Source organism: Heteronotia binoei, chromosome 1 (assembly GCF_032191835.1).
Source record: "Heteronotia binoei isolate CCM8104 ecotype False Entrance Well chromosome 1, APGP_CSIRO_Hbin_v1, whole genome shotgun sequence".
Taxonomy (NCBI): Eukaryota; Metazoa; Chordata; class Lepidosauria; order Squamata; family Gekkonidae; genus Heteronotia; species Heteronotia binoei.
Window position 1 is genome coordinate 212,854,480 of NC_083223.1, and position 19,843 is coordinate 212,874,322.

Sequence of the window (19,843 nt, forward strand, 5' to 3'; positions counted from 1 at the left end):
CTGCTTCAGACCAGCGTGGTTACCTGAATCTACCTCACAAGGTTATTGTGAGGGTAAAGAATGACCAAGAGACCCAATGAGCCTATGCTCCTTAAAGGGCAATATAAAAATTGACTAAATAAATTGTGATTTATGATGAATAATTCCAGAACACAGTTGCAGTAAAAATAACATACAAGAGGTTGCTGTCAAAACTCTTTCCTGTTCTCTATCTTTTATATCTATTGCCTGGTTACGACTCTTTCTATGCAGCTGCCTAAGCAGGCTCTGGTCCAGACCGTTAAAATAAAAACTTTTTAGGCTTTCACACGGTGCCTGTTTTCCATGGCTGAAACAATACCGAGTATGGCAGTTGCTAACACTCCAGTCCCGCTACACCAGTTCACGCTTCCAAGCTCCCCCGCTTTCGACGCCCTCCCGCCTTACTCTGTCGCGTAGCGTTTATCACCACGATGCAGAAATGGGCAAAGGAATGCCGTGTGCCCTGGCCCCAGCTCCGAGGAGGGGGGGACCTCCAAGCGACTGAGAGTGCCAGTATCTGCACAGGTTGCCTGGCCCCTTCCTCCTCCCGGCCCGCGTGCGCACAGCCGCCCTGAAGCCAGAGCGGCGCCTCAGTGTGTGCCTTTGCGCCGCCCCCTCCCCTGCCCTTCCCTTGGCACCTCCAGCCGGCAATGCACATCTCCCACCCCCTCAGCCTTCGGGGGAAAAGAGCCACACGGGGGGAAAACTTTTAACCCAACCTCGCCCGCAAGTCGGAGGCAGGCGTGCGACGTCGCCTCTCTTTATCAGTCATACAGCTCTGCCTCTCTGTGCCCAGCCCCGCGAGGCGGGTTCGGCCGCTCTGCTTTAACCCTTCGACTCCTGCCGCTTCCGTAGTTTCCCTCCCCCTCCCTCCCTCCCTCCTAGCAGCGAAGCTGCCTGGCGCCCTGTTGTGCCCGGGGTGGGTGGCGTAAAGGGCAGCAGCAACGAGGCGACGGAGCGCTCCTCCCCTTCCCAGGCCGGCGGCAGAAGAAGGAGGGCGCATAGCGCAGACATGGCGGCCAACATGTACCGAGTGGGAGGTATGTGAGGGTCCTTTGGGGGACGCGCCACGCGTCTCCGCGGCAGCGCCCTCGACTCCGGTTACAACCAAGCGGGAGGGCCTGGAGCGGGGGGGGGGAGCGAGTGGGGGGCCGGCCGGCTCTTAGCCGGGAAAGAGCCAAGGGGCGTGCTGAAGCAAGCGGAGCTTGGCACAACACCCGCCCCCCGCAGGGAACCCAGCCCCCTGATTTCTTCCAGCGAGTCAGGCCACAACCCACCTTGCCAGCAAAGTGGAGCGAGGAGAGGCAGCCAGCCACCGCCCCCCCCCTTCCAGAAACGAAGGGGAACCCAGTTGCCCGGAACTGCAGTGTGGCTGCATCTCTAGAGGGAAGAAGCCTTTCCAGCACCAGTGCTTGATTTTTTTTAAAGGGGGGAGGCGAGATTCCAAGGCTCAAGTCAGTTTGGGAAGAACATCTGAGCAGGACGCCCTTTTCGGGGTGTGTGTGTGTTCTCTCTGTCCTTAAGCAGAGGTGAGGGAATATGTGCTGCTCCACTCCTGCCACATTAATCCGCTCATACTTGTCATATTGGACCAAGGGTAAGCGCTGACGTTGAAACCTGATATGTAGTCCAAACCCATGCATTTTACTCAGAAGTGATGGGCACAGTGGTGCTTACTCCCAGGTGTGTGCATGGGCACTATAGGTTAAAAAAAAGAGACAACCTGAAGGGGGATCTGGTAGAAATTATGAATGGTATGGAGTGAGAACAAAATCCCTCTGCCCATAATATTAGTATTTTGTTACATAACGCCTAGTTAACCTTTAGAATTCCCTGCTGCAGGACATGTTGGTGGCTACTAGATTCGATAGCTTTAAAAGAGGTTTAGAGGGATTTGTTGATCGACCTAGTGATGTAAGCTTTATGGAATCTCCTCACAGCCAGGGGGAAGATACCTATCAGTGTTAGGTGTTGGTGGGCAAACAGAAAGGGACGCTCCTTCACACCCTTCTTGTGAGCTTCTGGGAAATATCTGGCAACTGTTGTCAACAGGATGCTGAACTAGATTAGGAGTGGCCAAACTGCAGTTCGGGAGCCACATGTGACTTTCACACATATTGTGCAGCTCTTGGAGGTCAAGGAGAAACTTAAGGCTTATTCTAAAGTAAGCATGCTTAGCATCAGGACCTCAGCCAGCCTATGAGCGCTGACTCATAGGTAGCCAACTCTTTTTGCCATGTATGAAGCAGGGAAGGAGGGGGAAATAGGCAGGCTTGCAAGCTCTTCTCCACCACAGAGGTCACCCAGAGACCTAGAGCAGGGAAAGAGAGCACCTGAGGGAGCCACTGGAAGGAGAAATGGAATTAAAGAGGGTGGTTTCCCCCCCTTGGTTTCATAACTCTTGTAGGAGCTGTATTTACTAACCTTGGTGTCAAGGCAAAGTGACATGGATAATGATGCAAACTGTGGTCAGTGACTTATATGGTACATGTGTGTTTCCTTCTCCCACTGGTGCCAAAAATAATTTCCTAACCTTTCCCTGTGCTGGTTTTATGGGGACTGTTATTCTCAGCTTTTGTTTTTAAGAAAGTCTACTTCTCACATGATCGCGTTGTAAAGTGCATACATATGTATTTTATCTTTATGTGCAAAGAAAAAAAGAGTTTTAATAAAGACATGTGTGCAATATTCATGTCTTGCGGCTCTCAAACATTAAGCAAGTTTGGCCTCCCCTGAACTAGATGGATTCTTATTCTGATCCATAGAACTCCTTTTGAGTTGTAAGATGTAACCCAAATCAAGGCCTGCCTTTTAGAGAACTGTGATCTCACATTCATCTAATAATGCAAAATTGGATTTATGTTGTTACCTGCAAATGCAGCCTTCTGCATCCCATCAGATAATCTGTGGAATTTACAGTGGAATCCTACACAGAATTCCACTGTTCTAATCCCACTAAACTTCAGTGGACATGGAAGGGTGTAATTTATACTGTTACATCTGCAGGTGTGGTCAGGAGGAAAGTAGTTCATCAGGGTCCTACCCCATGGCTTCTTTCTGCAATCCAGAGAAGGTACCTTGGTTGTAAAGGCCATTTTATCCACAGTTTTGAATACAACCTCTTGCATCCTGAAAAACAAAGAGCCATTTCTAAACCTTTTGCATCCTGGAAAGCAAAGAGCCATTTTTAAGAGGTTATAATGGAGTTCTAGCACGCTGCATTGCAAGGACAAAGAAAATTCTTAACATATGTAGTAGGCAGCCTTTCTTGTACCCATAAATGGGGACAACTCTGCAGCTTGAATGCAAGTTAACACAAATTAGGCCATTTTTTCTCATGGTTGTATTTGGTTATACAGCCTTGTGTTTTGATTTTACCACTTCATACTGCAGATGAAAGTGCACATGATGGAGTACTTCACTCTCAAAAGAGAGATTACTGCCCAAGGCCTTTCTCTGAATCGTTTCTATGAGCTCAATTTTTTGTTTAATTTGCCGTCCGTTGAACTCCACTTATACTATGATGTGATGCAATACTGACACTGGTTTATAATTTCATTCATGAATACTGAGCCTCCCTTTCTCCAAATAAACAGTAATATAGAACCTGTGATTTCGTAAATAGATAGAAATGGTTCAACAAGATTTTGTCTCAAGATACCAATAGCAATATAGGTTGTATTCAGATGTCCTAATACTGGTTTAAGTCTGAGAATAAATCTGAATTATCTTTCTTTTGCCTCCCCTTGCTCATGGAGTTGATACTGAAGAACTCCTAATATAAAACAACAGCAATGACTGCAATTTGTTGGGAAGTCAGATTGGTGAACAAACGGTGGTTGTTTCATGCCTGTAAAACTGAGGTTACAAAAATAGTTTGTCTTGGTTTAGAATCTTAGCTTTCAAGCAACACACAATTTTTATTTGCTATATTTTCTGGTTAGATGTTACAGCAAAATGTAGTTATTCTCAAACCAGGAAGTCTTCAATTGTAGTTATATGTGTAAGAGGAGAGAGGAGGGACAAACCAGGAAATCTTCTTGTCTTAAGTAAGAATTTGTGACATGGAAAATATGAATATGAGCTAGTTTCGTGTCGTGGTTAAGAGCGATGGACTTTAATTTGGATAACCAGGTTTGATTCCCCATTCCTGCACATGCAGTAACTGGGGACTTTGGGTCTGTCACAGTTCTCTCAAGAGTAGTTCTTGAAAGAGCTCTTTCTGCCGCACCTACCTCACAGGGTGTCTGTTGTGGGGAAAGGAAGGAGACTGTAAACCACTCTGAGACTCTGTATGAAGGAGAGGATACAAGTCCAACTCTTCTTATTCCATGTAAATTTACCTGGCAACAAAAGTCATAATTGAGACTCTTGTGCATGTGCCTTCTGAATGTAGGCAGATAGTTTCTGGAGAATTAACCTTTTCTATAGTGGAACTTCAAACTAAGAAACCTGCTTCTGAAGAGATTTGCTTTGTTCATTATTATCATTTGGCATTGAGCAAAGATGGTTCTGTTCTCCCAGGCTTTTGTGTTTTTTTGTTCTTTTTCTTGTTGAACTGGTTATTGCAGCACTGTATGATTGATTTTATCTGCTGTTTTTAATTCTCCATTTTTTTAATTCTCTGTGTAGGCTACTTGTTTGTTTGGTTTGTTTTATTTTGTAATTCTGTGGTCTTAGCTGTTTTATTTATACATTTACTTTGCATGTATTGGTGCAAAGGTTGGCATGTGACCAAGCAATTACATGGTTACTTCAGTATATGCCTTACCTTGGTTGATCTTTCACAGCTTGTGCTACTGCTTTTATCCCTTTTGTCAGTTTGCAGTGCAGCAGCAGTCCAGAACCATTTCACTAAATGCTATGCGCTGCCTATTCTTACTTTGTCCATTCAGACTTCAAGCTATAGTCTATGTTCCTTTATTTTCTATATATGTGTATTGTAGTCCAAGCAGAGCCAGACACATAAGCTCTAGTTCCTTCCCAGACTGTACCACTTCAGACTGCAGGTGGAGAAACTGTGTTTGGATGCATGTTAAATGAAAATGCCTTCCTGTATATGGAAGACTGAAAGAAAGATGGTGAGGGATGTTTAGATATTTGATTTCTCTCTCCTGAAATCTAAAATGGTACAGTCAAGAAGAAGACTGTGCCACATGCTTTTTCTGCAGTCCTGAGATACTATCTCCAAACAATATAGAAAATGTGTTTAACTTGCTTGATTAGAAGGTGTATGTTAAAGTATCCAGCATAAAGATGGAAGATCTGAAAACCCTGTTAATGCTGTCGTGTTCTACAGAAGAAAGGTAATGTTGCAATGAAATTGCAAGTCAGTGAATTGTTTCCTGTAGCTCTTCAAAGTCAGTAGAGATAGCATATGTAGTTACAGTTGTGTTGGCACAACACTTGAATGTGTCATTGCAGTTGTGCTGGCCCAGTGCTTGAATGTGTCACTGCAGTTGTGCTGGCACAATGCTTTTCAAGTTGAAAAGAACTTGGGAATGCTATTACAGCTGCCTTCCTCATCTTTCCAAGGGCCAAGAGATCTGCAACAGTGCCACAGCACTCTTTAATATGCATGAAAGTGTATTGAAATCTAAGAGAGGGAGGTGACATTGTCCCACTGGCAGGGGCACTTTGCCCTGGGCAAGATGGTGGATGATTAATTGCATTTATGCATTAAGGAACTGCTAGCAGGAAGGAGAAAGCACTATGATTGCTTTGACCTAAATTGTGAGAATCTCACTAGTAGATAGCGGGAACTGTATTTGCAAACTAACTTGTAGTTTTGTTCCTTTCCAAAGTGGGGTGTCTTCTAGATAACATGAATTTAATACATTAACTGTTCATTAACTTTATTTGTTAAGGCAAAGCAGTTCTGTGTAATTAGATGGACATTTCATTCACCTTCACTTTAAACACTGTAAACATGCTCAGTATTTTGTGGGTGGGTGCAGAGATGGTGGAGTGAGGTATTAAAGAGTCCAGTAGCACCTTTAAGACTAATAGATTTTGTTGTAGCACAAGCTTTTGAGAAACACAGTTTTCTTTGTCAGATGCTTGGAGGGTGTGTAGAAACTGGTCAGAGATATACAGGTGGTGAGGGGAGGGGGAAATGGATGTAGGAACTGAGTGTCATGTAAATACAAAGCAGTTGCAAACATCAATCCAAGCTGGGTGTGTCCACTTCCTTCTTTTGATGAATCTGAATGGAATACCTGAAAGATAAAGGCAGTTACTTCTGGTAATTAGATGACCATCCAAAGTTCCCCTTACTTGCACCAAACTAGTATCCAGAATCAGCCTACTCCAAGACAAACCAAAAAGAACCAACAACAGAACGCCATTGATTGTCCCCTATGGTTTCCAGCTCAAATCAGTCCAACATATCATCAGTGATTACATTCCATCCTAGAAAATGATGCCTCTCTCTCATAAGCCCTGGGTGGAAGGACCTCTTTTTGCCTACAAACAGCCTCCCCAACCTTAAATGACTTCTAACAACCTTGGCTCATCTAACAGAGTCACCAACACAGGAGCCAGACCCTGCAACAGACACAGATGCTAACTCTGCCCACATATCTACTCAGAAAATACGATTACAGGACTCAATGGGATCCACTACGCAATCTCTGGCTCTTACAGCTGCTCATCCTTTAATATGATATATGTTCTCATGTGCCAACAGTGCCCCTCTGCTCTGTACATAGGACAAACCAACCAGCTTCTATGACATCAAAAATGGCAGTATCCAGAAATCAGTAGATCACTTTGATCTACCATGACATTCCATCAAGGACTTAAAGATCACCAGAGTTCAATAGAAACATTTCAAAAACAAAATCCAAGGGGAAGCTGCTGAATTGGAATTCATATGTAAATTTGACTCACTCAGACTTGGCTTGAATAGGGACTTTGGACCACGCATCTGATCTAAGAGAGCTGTGTTTCTCGAAAGCTTATGCTACAGTAAAATTGGTTAGTCTTAAAGGTGCTACTTGAACGCTACTATTTTGCAGCAGCAGACTAACAGGGCCAACTTCTCTCGAGCGTAGCAGTTACTGCAAGCAAAATGACTTGAACACATTTTAGTACAGGCATTGTGAGCAGTAATGCTCTGCAGTAATCTACTTGAATAAACAATTTTTATTAGTAACATATGGTAGCAAAACTATATCTACATCTTATAAAGACTTAAAAAAGAGACATTCTTCTACCCCATACCTTACTTTTCCCCCACCCCTCCCCCCGTTACTTGACCCCCGCAAGTGTTATTTACTTAAAGAAAACAAATATTAAAGGTACCTTTATTAAACCCCCCCAAAATTATACTTTTTTTTTAAAAAAAATGAAAAACTTAATCATTATCAAAAATTGTCCAATGTCTTTTTATTTTCCACTCTTTTTCTACATATCTTCTGAACTTCTTCCACTCCAACTTAAAAAGCTCCAAATCATAGTCTCTTAATTTTCTTGTTAATTTGTCCATTTCACTCCATGACATAACTTTTATAACCCAGTCCCATTTCTCTGGTATTTTTTCTTGCTTCCACAGCTGCACATACAATGTCCTAGCAGCTGAGAGCAGGTACCATATTAAAGTTCTATCTTCTTTTGGAAATTTTTCCATTTGTAATCCCAGCAGAAAAGTCTCTGCAACTTTGTTAAATTCATATCCCAAAATCTTAGAAATCTCTTGCTGAATCATTTGCCAAAACATTTTAGCTCTTTCACAAGTCTGCTCTGCAGTAATCTAGAGATGGGTTTATTTATCAATTTTTTTTGTAGAGGTGGCATAATATAGTATTTAAGAACATAAACTGGATGTGACAGACAGCAGACAGATTCATGCTTAGAGTCAGTGCTGCTTGGGAGAGTGAGCTAGCTGAATTGACTGACAGCTGATGGAACTCACTCTGATTGGAGAACTGCAGCTAACTGTAGAGAGGAGTATGATAGGCAGTTGGAGAGTTGGTTGGAGAAGAAAATTGTAGTTTGGGGAGACTCTCTAGTGCAGGGGTGTCAAACTCAGGAGGGCTGGATCTGACATAAATGGGACTTTGTGGGGCCAGGCCATGTGTGTCCTAAAATGTAATGCCAGATAGAGGAGATGTAGACTTTATAAAAGACATAGGCAAACACAATTAGAGTGGGTTTTTTTAAACTGAAAATACAAACATGCTTAAAACTCTTGCAATATTTTGTTTAAAATAGAAAGGTAGGGAAATAGTGGGATTTTGCAATGCAATTTTAAAAATAAAACATGGAAAAGCACAAGGATCAAACAGCAGAAAACTAAAAATATAGCATTCTCAGGCTGGGAAAACATGAAATGGCAAAGCATTGCAAGCTTCTCTCTCCCCCAACCTCTAGGGTGTACACTGACCACCCAGTGTAAAATTCCCATTAGCTTTGGGTTTCCAAGTTAGAATACTCACTAGGCACTAGTTCTCATCCCATTGAGGAGAAAAGAAAGCTGACTCAGAGCTTGATTTGCAAGGACACAACTCCAGGAAGCTTCAATCAACTGGTCATAGGAACTCTGGGAAGTTATACTGAGTTCCTCTCCATTGAAACAAAGTTGCAAGGAAAATGTGGAGTGGATTTTCTATTCTGGTCTGCTCTGCCCATAGGCCTGAATGGGAAATCGATTCCGCATTTTCTTTGCAGCTTTGCTTCTGCTTTAGCCTCTGCAAAAAGAAAGCAGAAGGAACTGGGAGCATCTGCAGCCTCAGAGCTTTGCAGGGTAAGGACAGGAGGGGTGGGTGGGGAGAAGAGAGCCCTGCATGCCTGATTGAAGCCTTTGAGGGGTTGGTTTGGCCTGTGGGCCGCGTGTTTGACACCCCTGTTCTAGTCTCTAGATGAGTCTAAGAAACGGAGTTTGTTTCAGAGCCAATGTGGTGTGGCTTTGGAAACAGGGTAGATGCTGGAGGAGACTGTTCCAATAATTTAATCAGTCTCTGTGTGTAAAACCAAGAAATATAACTTGAGAAGGAGATTAGTTCTCCATTTATAAGCTTAATATCTAGTGTGAAGAGGCTGTAAAACTGGAAGATAAGGATTTGGCAGATGAAGTGGCATTGAAAGGCTCTAAACACACCAAAAGCCCAGGTTATTGATCTTAAAGAGATTGTCAAAGAAAAGGGTCTAGTAGGAAAACCCTAGTCTAAAACACAGCTGATTACATTCTCAAGTCTGTGGGACTGACATATTTTAAATTCAAAAGGAGCCATTAGGAAATCAAGAACAAGTAATATCTAAGTAAAAGCGTTTTAACATCTGTAACCCATTCAGTGAAAACAAAATAGCCTTGAGTCTGAAAATGTATCTTGTGCATTCAGCATCATAAGATATTGGATTTATATCCCGCCCTCCACTCCGAAGAGTCTCAGAGCGGCTCACAATCTCCTTTACCTTCCTCCCCCACAACAGACACCCTGTGAGGTGGGTGGGGCTGGAGAGGGCTCTCACAGCAGCTGCCCTTTTAAGGACAACCTCTGCCAGAGCTATGGCTGACCCAAGGCCATGCTAGCAGGTGCAAGTGGAGGAGTGGGGAATCAAACCCGGTTCTCCCAGATAAGAGTCCGCACACTTAACCACTACACCAAACTACATCATAAGATGTAGTTCTGTAATTAAGCGTTCTGTATACCAGTGCCAAATCCCAAACACTGTATAAATATTGATTCCCTTACCTGCCAGTTTGTTCAAATAAATCTAAACACTGTTTAAGTGTGCGTAGAGTGCCATTTCTGAAGGGAAATATTTGACAGCTGATGCAACATAAGGGTGCTTGGTTTTTGTTGTTCAGTTGCACAGTCGAGTCCGACTCTTTGCGACCCCAAGGATAAAGGCACGTTAGGCCCTCCTGTCTTCCACCATCCTCTAAAGTCTGCTCAAATTTGTGTTTGTTACATCAGTAATGCTGTCCAGCCATCTCACCTTTTGCCGTCCCCTTCTTCTTTTGCCTTCTGTCTTTCCCAGCATCAGGATCTTCTCCAGTGAGTGCTTCCTTCTCATTTGGTGGCCGAAGTATTTGAGCTTCAGCTTCAGCATCTGACCTTCCAGGGAACAGTCTGGGTTGATTTCCCTTAGGACTGACTGATTTGATCTTCTTGCAGTCCAAGGGACTCTCAAGAGTCTTCTCCAGCACCACATCTCAGAAACATCTATTCTTCTGCGCTCGGCCTTCCTTATGGTCCAGCTCTCACAGCCATACATTACTACTGGGAATACCATCGCTTTGACTATATGGACTTTTGTTGGCAGGGTGATGTCTCTACTTTTTATTATACTGCCCAGGTTCGCCATAGCTGTCCTCGCAAGGAGCAAATGTCTTTTAATTTCATGGCTACAGTCACCATCTGCAGTGATCTTGGATCCCAGAAATGTGAAGTCTGTCACTACTTCCATGTCTTCCCCTTCTATTTGCCAAGGTGTGATGGGGCCGGATGCCATAATCTTAATTTTTTTGATGTTGAGTTTCAAGCCAACTTTTGTGTTCTCCTCTTTCACCCTCAACAAGAGGTTCTTTAGGTCTTCCTCACTTTCTGCCATTAGTGTCATCTGCATATCTGAGGTTGTTGATGTTTTTCCCGGCAATCTTAATTCCAGCTTCTGCTTCATCCAGGCCAGTATTCCGCATGATGTACTCTTCATATAAATTAAATAAACAGGGTGACAATATACATCCTTGTTGATTTCTCCAATTTTCTTGAAGAGATCTCTTGTCCTTCCCATTCTATTATTTTCCTCTATTGCTTTGCATTGTTCCTTCAGGAAGGCCTCCTTATCTCTCCTAGCTGTTCTCTGAAAATCTGCATTCAGTTGGGTGAATTTTTCCTTTTCACCTTTGCCTTTCGCTTTCCTTCTTTCCTCAGCTATTTGTAAAGCCTCGTCAGACAGCCACTTTGCTTTCTTGCATTTCTTTTTCTTTGGGATGGCACTGATCGCTGCCTTCTGTACAATGTCATGAACCTTTGTTCATAATTCTTCAGGCACTCTGTCTATCAACTCTAGCTCCTTAAACCTATTCTTCACCTCCACTGTGTATTCATAAGGGATGTGATCAAGGTCAAACCTGAATGGCATAATGGCTTCCCCAGTTTTCTTCAGTTTAAGCCTGAATTTTGCAATGAGTAGCTCATGATCTGAGCTACAGTCAGCTCCAGGTCCTGTTTTTGCTGACTGTAAGAAATTTCTCCATCTTTGACTGCAGCGTATATAATCAATCTGATTTCTGTGTTGTCCATCAGGTGATGTCCATGTGTAGAGTCAGCTTTTAGGTTGTTGAAAGAGGGTGTTCACTATGACCAGCTTGTTCTCTTGACAAAACTCTATTAGCCTTTGTCCGGCTTCATTTTGTTCTCCGAGGCCAAACTTGTCAGTTGTTCCAGTTACCTTTTGACTTCCTACTTTGGCATTCCAGTCCCCTGTGATGATGAGGACATCTTTTTTTGGTGTTAATTCTAGAAGGTGTTCTAGGTCTTCATAGAACTGATCCACTTCAGTCTCTTCTGCATCAGTGGTTGTGGCATAGACTTGGATTATTGTGCTATTGAATGGCTTGCCTTGGATACAGACTGAAATCATTCTGTCATTTTTGAGATTGTATCCCATTACTGCCTTCCTCACTCTCTTGTTAGCTATAAAGGCCACACCATTTCTTCTACAGGACTCTTGCCCACAATAATAGATGTAGTGATCCTCTGAGTTAAATTCATCCATTCCCGTCCATTTTAGTTCACTGATTCCCAAGATGTCAATGTTCAGTCTTGCCATCTCTTGTTTGACTACATCCAGCTTACCTTGATTCATAGATCTTACATTCCATGATCCAATGCAGTATTATTCTTTGCAGCATCGGACTTTCCTTTCACCATCCGACACATCCACAACTGGTGGAAAGCTAGTCCAAGTGAAATTAATAAAAGGGAACACAGGCAATGGCAAATCAAATGCAAGACTGTGATCAGGCAGGCAAAAAGGGACTATGAGGAGCATATTGCAAAAAACATAAAGACCAACAATAAAAATTTCTTCAAATATATTAAAAGCAGGAAACCAGCCAGGGAGGCAGTGGGGCCCTTGGATGACCAAGGTGTCAAAGGATAACTTAAGGAGGATAGGGAAATGGCTGAGAAGCTAAATGAATTTTTTGCTTCCGTCTTCACTGTGGAAGATGAGAAGTGTTTGCCTCCTCCGGAAGGGGTGTTGAAAGACCTGGGCCAGATTGAGGTGACAAGAGAGGAGGTCCTACAACTGATGGACGAATTAAAAACTAATAAGTCACCAGGTCCGGATGGCATACATCCAAGAGTTCTGAAAGAACTCAAAGTTGGAACTTTTGGATCTCCTGACAAAAATATGTAATCTTTCATTGACATCTGCCTCCGTTCCTGAGGACTGGAAGGTAGCAAATGTCACCCCCATCTTTAAAAAGGGTTCCAGAAGAGATCCGGGTAACTACAGGCCAGTCAGTCAGACTTCAATACTGGGAAAGTTGGTAGAAACCATTATCAAGGACAGAATGAGTAGGCACATTGATGAACACGAGTTATTGAGGAAGACTCAGCATGGGTTCTGTAACGGAAGATCTTGCCTCACTAACCTGTTACATTTCTTTGAGGGGGTGAACAAACATGTGGACAAGGAGACCTGATAGATATTGTTGACTTTGACTTCTAGAAAGCTTTTGATAGTTCCTCATCAAAGGCTCCTTAGTAAGCTCGAGAGTCATGGAATAAAAGGACAGGTCCTCTTGTGGATCAAAAACAGGCTAATTAATAGGAAGCAGAGAGTGAGTATAAATGGGCAGTCTACGCAGTGGAGGACGGTAAGCAGTGGAGTACCGCAGGGCTCAGTACTGGGTCCCATGCTCTTTAACTTGTTCATAAATGATTTGGAGTTGAGAGTAAGCAGTGAAGTGGCCAAGTTTGTGGATGACACTAAATTGTTCAGGGTGGTAAGAACCATAGAGGATTGTGAGGAACTCCAAAGGGATCTGTTGAGGCTGTGTGAGTGGGCGTCAACGTGGCAGATGAGGTTCAGTGTGGCCAAGTGCAAAGTAATGCACATTGGGGCCAAGAATCCCAGCTGCAAATACAAGTTGATGGGGGTGTGAACTGGCAGAGACTGACCAAGAGAGAGATCTTGGGGTCGTGGTAGATAACTCACTGAAAATGTCAAGACAGTGTGCAATTGCAATAAAAAAGGCCAACGCCATGCTGGGTATTATTAGGAAGGGAATTGAAACCAAATCAGCCAGTATGATAATGCCCCTGTATAAATAGATGGTGCGGTCTCATTTGGAATACTGTGTGCGATTCTGGTCACCGCACCTCAAAAAGGATATTATAGCATTGGTAAAAGTGCAGAAAAGGGCAACTAGAATGATTAAAGTTTTGGAACACTTTCCCTATGAAGAAAGGTTAAAACACTTGGGGCACTTTAGCTTGGAGAAACGTCGACTGCGGGGTGACATGATAGAGGTTTACAAGATTATGCATGGGATGGAGAAGGTAGAGAAAGAAGTACTTTCCTCCCTTTCTCACAATACAAGAACTCGTGGGCATTCAATGAAATTGCTGAGCAGTCGAGTTAGAATGGATAAAAGGAGGTACTTCTTCACCCAAAGGGTGATTAACATGTGGAATTCACTGCCACAGGAGGTGGTGGCGGCTACAAGCATAGCCAGCTTCAAGAGGGGGATCCAACATGGCTTCTCTTATGTTCTTAACTGAACATCCTTTTGGCTTTGGCCCAGCCACTTCACTCTTTCTGTGGTTACTTGTACTTGCCCTCTGTTCTTCCCCAGTAGCATATTGGGCACCTTCTGACCTGAGGGGCTCATCTTCCAGTGCCATATCTTTTAGCCTTTTGTTACTGTCCATGGGGTTTTCTTGGCAAGGATACTGGAGTGGTTTGCCATTTCCTTCTCCAGTGGATCACATTTTGTCTGGGTTCTCAGCTGTGGCCTGTCCATCTTGGGTGGCCCTGCATGGCATATCCCACAGCCTCAGTGAACCATGCAAGCCCTTTCGCCACGTCAAGGTAGCAATCCATGAGAAGGATGATTGGTTTAGAGGTGATTAATAAAGTGGTCACATTGTTACATTGGTTCAATTCTCAATTCACTAGCTGTCCTTGGGTGAGCCAGTTTTGCATTTCAGATCTTCCCCTGCACTCTGTATTGTGGAGATGACAGTTCATAAGCATGTGCATAAAGTTGCAGCTGACATATGGCAACCCTGTAGGTTTTCAGGGCAAGAGATGAGCAGAGGTAGTTTGCCATATCCTGCCTCTGTGTAGCATCCCTGGACTTCCTTGGTGGTCTCCCATCCAGGTACTAACCCAGGGCCAACCCTGCTTAGCTTCCAATGTCTGATGAGAGTAAGCTTGCCAAGGCCATCTGTGTCAGGGCAGTTTATAAATAACATCACCCAATTGCTCCCACTGCTTATGCTTCATGAAATACTGTACTAAGTAGAAAGACAGAAGGGAAGGAAGTAGAAGACCGTAGATTTATACCCCGCCCTTCTCTTTGAATCAGAGTCTCAGAGCAGCTTACAATCTCCTTTATCTTCTTCCCCCATAACAGACACCCTGTGAGGTGGGTGGGGCTGAGAGAACACTCACAGAAGCTGTCCTTTGAAGACCCAAGGCCATTCCAGCAGGTGCAGGTGGAGGACTGGGGAATCAAACCCGGTTCTCCAAGATAAGAGTCCACACACTTAACCACTACACCAAACTGTAAGAAGCAGGATGCAATCATGACCTTTTATGCATAGGTCTTTTGCCTCGCTTTCACTGTGCATATCTGTCCCCCCCCCTCCTTCTGCATTGATTTTACCCCCTTCATTGCTTAGTTCATGATCTAGTCATTGTTTCCTTGGGTCTTCTGAGTGTGGTTTTGTGCCAATTTTTCCCTTTTTTCTCTTTGGATCCAGAGGTAATTCAAAAGTATACACATTCTCTTGGATCCCCCCCCCCCCCTTTACTGCCCCTCAAAGGTCACTCCCCACCCCCCAATCAAGGTCATATTACCCACTTTTGCTATACATTGGTGTGCCCCTTGTTGTTTTACATTTAATTTTTTTTACAGGCAGCAAGCATCCAGTGATATGAGACTATCTCTAGTCTCATGCTGCTTGTTAAAAAAAGATAAATGACTTGTGGCTGGGTTGCCCTCTCCTGCCACACAGAGTACTGCCTGCAGGGAGCCATGGGTACCTCCCTGGCACAGTGATACTGGCTGAGCCTACAGTTTAAATACACCAGAGAAAAAAAGAATGGTGTAGGCACAGACTCCGAAGTCAATCTTAAAGGCTTGACTGTTCAGATTCTCTGCTGTAAGCTGTGTGTACGTAATAGGCCCATGACTGTATCAAGTCACAACCAAAGGGCCATACTACATCTGAGCACCATCATGTAATGTAGTCAAGATGCCCCCTAATATACATTGGGGCTGTAGTGCAAGTGATCATGGTCATCATTCCACCATTTCTTCACTTGCAAATGCCAATCCAGTTGGATTAAACCCCAGTGTGGGGGCCGAAGGACAGGTAAAGCTGGTCAAGGAGACTGTTTTCACTGTGGGAAACAGCAAGACAGAAAGCGAACTGTTAAATTTTTCTTCACTAGTGCCATGGCCCACATGGCTCCCTTGACGTCTACATTTTAGGACCCTTCAGCATTATTGGAATCTAATCAGGAACCCCCAATCTCATATGCAAGTCATCCTTTGAAAGAGAGTTGAAAGTAATGTGAACATCCAAAGTTGTACTCCTCTGCACACTTAACTTGAGAAAGGAAGTTATTTCTGAGTAAAGCATGCATAGAGTTGGGCTCCAAAGTCTTCTCCTCTTCCCTCCTTCAAACCTCCCCCCCCCCCCCCCCAATTTTGAGGATTTGTTATGGAAACAACCCCATTCAAGGCTAGGTAGTCATGGTCTGGTTCTTAATTAGGTCATGAGTGCTTCAATTGAGGTCACAGCCCTCACATGGGGTCATGAGCATTTCTTAAAGGCTTCCTCAGTGTAATGGTTTGGAAAATGTGGAAAACTGCTTGCTTTGACAATGTGGAGCTTATTGCCTTGTACACGTTTTGAATGAGTCATGCTGAATAATTTTGGTTCTCAGCTCTGCCTTGCTGTTCAGCACACTCCTTTGTTGACATTGATAGTAAAACATTTACTTACCACATTTTGTCTTTTAAGTACTTTCTCTGAGGTTTTTGTAATTTATAATTTTTAATCTATCAACTCATAGAAGTATCTTTCAGGGATGCTAATTAGGTGCTTGATTTAAAGATCAGCTGAGGAAGACAGCAGTAGGATGTGACTAGTGGTAGATAATTTTCCTTCTTTTATAGATTCTTGTTTCCCAATATCAGCAAAACATTTTACATTACATTTAATCATTTCGTATGATAATGCATACAAGTAAATTGTATTTCCATATCCTGTGCATGTTTCTCTCAAAAGTAAGGCACTGGTGGGATCTGTTGACAGGTAGTATGCATAAGTCTGCAGCTTTGGCTTTAAAAATCTTGAAATTATCTAAAATAATGTTATTGAAAGTTAAAACAAATGTAATAGCTGCTAAAGTTCACTTACAATATGTAAATATTTTTTTAAAAATAATTGTGGATAAATTCCTTGTGCTGCATTGTCCAGGCTAGCCCTGTCTCACCAGATCTGAGAAACTAAGGGTTGGCCCTGGTTGGTATTTGGATGGGAGACCACCAAAGAAGTTCCAGGGCTGCTACACAGAGGCAGGCAATGACAATCCACCTCTGAAAGCCCCTTGCCTTGAAAACCCTACAGGGTTGCCATGAGTTGGCTGCACCTTGACAGCACTTTCCACCACCACCATAAAACCTATGATTCCCAGCATATTATATCCCTTGAAGTCACTATATAATAAAAAATATAAACACCTTTCAAGGTGAAATGCTTGCAGTCTGATCCTACAACCTTATAAAAGCCTGTTGACTTGTTTGGACTTAGAACTTCTAGAACTTGCACTGTTTATTTAATAGAAGACATAGTTCATAAAAATCATAGCAATCATAGCATAAGCTATATTTAGCGGAAATAGCATATTTAGAGGAAATGAGAATTCAAAAATAGAATCACAATTTTTAAGCTCCTTCTGTTTCCCCAAACAAAATATTTTCATTGAAAATAGCAAGGTATATGAATGTATTTGTTTTTATAAAAGAAAAGCAAGGTGTAGTTCTCAGAAACATAGGCAAAACCCAAATAGTATCACAAATTAGAGACATAACATTTAAAAAAAATTGAAGCCATGGAAGAGTGGGCAGTTTCTCTCTCTTTTGAAAAACAAACACATTTTGGAAATAAATACTTACAAGTCCTTCTTATCAAATCTAACCTTTTTCTGCTTTAGCAATATAAAATTTGCTGAACATAATTTAATACATATGATTTTGCTATTTGGCATAGTTATGAAATTTAATAGTATAAACACTTAAATTTTCTACAAGAAATGTGGAAATATAGCCAATATTACAGAGATCTGCAATCTCTATGCTTTCTTAGCACATTGAAAATAAAAATATAACAGTAGCAATGATGGATCAGATTTATGGTCCATGTAGTCAATCATGTGGTTTCCAAAAGTGACCAGTCATGTGCCACAAGGAAGTCCACAAGCAGGATACCCAGATAACAGCCTTTGCCTACTAATTGCTCCACAAGCATTTGACAGAGGCATTCTGTCTTTGAAACCAATGGTCCTATTTGTCCATCATGGATTAGAGTTAGTGATAGACTTATCTTCCATAAATCTGTCCAGCTTTTAAATCTGTCTTAAGCAGGTGGTGCTTTTCCCCACTATTTTTTTCACATACATTGTATGAAGTAGTACTTCCTTCTGACTGTGTTGAATCTTAAGAAGAAGAAGAAGACAGCATATTTATACCCTGCCCTTCTCTCTGAATTAGAGTCTCAGAGTGGTTTACAATATCCTTTATCTCCTTTCCCCACAACAGACACCCTGTGAGGTGGGTGGGACTGAGAGAGCTCTCACAGCAGCTGCCCTTTTCAGGACAACCTCTGCCAGAGCTAACCCAAGACCATTCCAGCAGCTGCAGGTAGAGGAGTGGGGAATCAAACCCCATTCTTCCAGATAAGGGTCCGTGAACTTCACCACTACACCAAACTGGCTGTAGCCAATCAGTTTCATAGGATGACCCTGAGTCCTAGTATCATGGAAGTAGGAGAAAAGTTGTTTTTCTTTCTTCACTTTTCTGCACCTTGAATAATGTTATAGACCTCTATAATGTTTGTTGTACCAACCAAAAGAAAGTGTATTTGGATGCAAGCAGTCTTATATAATAACAATAGGCTGTTGCTGAGAAACCCAGGCCTGGGTTCCTCTGAGCCGCTGCCTCCCAGACTAGTAAGCAGTGCTCAGACTCATGGGTTCCTGACGCTGAATGTGCACGAGAAGACCAAAATGTTTAGAAAAATTTGCACAAGTTAATTGAGCAAATAAAATTAAAAATACTACTAGACAACAGTCTCTAGAGTTAATTAGCAAAGAACACAACAAAAACTGACTTTTTCTTTCTGACACTTTAGTACCTGGCATTAACTGGTGCATCATTCAAAATTGCAGAGTCCCTTATGTGTCCATCCCATGGGATCAAAAGTTAGCATAGTGTATTATATACATAGTACATTAATTGTGGACAAAATTAGTCACACGTAAATGAGAAGCATATAAAGACATAAGAGAAGCCATGTTGGATCAGGCCAGTGGCCCATCCAGTCAAACACTCTGTCACACAGTGGCCAAAATACACACACACATACACTGTGGCTAATAGCTACTGATGGACCTCTGCTCCATATTTTTATCTAACCCCCCTCTTGAAACTGGCTATGCTTGTAGCCGCCACCACCTCCTGTGGCAGTGAATTCCACATGTTAATCACCCTTTGGGTGAAGAAGTACTTCCTTCTATCCGTTTTAACCTGATTGCTCAGCAATTTCATTGAATACCCACGAGTTTTTCTATTGTGAGAAAGGGAGAAAAGTACTTCTGTCTCTACTTTCTCCATCCCATGCATAATCTTGTAAGCCTCTATTATGTCACCCCGCAGTCAACGTTTCTCCAAGCTAAAGAGCCCCAAGCATTTTAACCTTTCTTCATAGGGAAAGTGTTCCAAACCTGTAATCATTCTAGCTGCCCTTTTCTGCACTTTTTCCAATGCTATAATATCCTTTTTGAGGTGCGGTGACCAGAATTGTACACAGTATTCCAAATGAGACCGCACCATCGATTTATACAGGGGCATTGTGATACTGGCTGATTTGGTTTCAATTCCCTTCCTAATAATTCCCAGCATGGCGTTGGCCTTTTTTATTGCAATTGCACACTGTCTTGACATTTTCAGTGAGTTATCTACCACGACCCCAAGATCTCTCTCTTGGTCAGTCTCTGCCAGTTCACACCCCATCAACTTGTATTTGCAGCTGGGATTCTTGGCCCCAATGTGCATTACTTTGCACTTGGCCACATTGAACCTCATCTGCCACGTTGACGCCCACTCACCCAGCCTCAACAGATCCCTTTGGGGTGCCTCACAATCCTCTCTGGTTCTCACCATCCTGAACAATTTAGTGTCATCTGCAAACTTGGCCACTTCACTGCTTACTCTCAACTCCAAATCATTTATGAACAAGTTAAAGAGCATGGGACCCAGTACTGAGCCCTGTGGCACCCCACTGCTTACCGTCCTCCACTGCGAAGATTGCCCATTTATACTCACTCTCTGTTTCCTATTAATTAG

At 42.8% G+C, this 19,843-nt stretch overlaps 1 protein-coding gene across 3 annotated transcripts in view; it reads left to right on the forward strand.

Annotated features, from left to right (window-relative positions):
- Window positions 1–911: 911 nt before the first annotated feature.
- MTA3 (metastasis associated 1 family member 3) overlaps window positions 912–19,843 on the forward strand; it is a 186,858-nt gene continuing 167,926 nt past the window's right edge. For all 3 annotated transcript variants that reach the window (XM_060247482.1, XM_060247483.1, XM_060247484.1), the window contains exon 1: window positions 912–1,061. In XM_060247482.1, coding sequence (XP_060103465.1) covers window positions 1,034–1,061 — 28 coding nt within the window. In that variant the 5' untranslated portion in view covers window positions 912–1,033. The remainder of the gene's footprint in view (window positions 1,062–19,843) is intronic.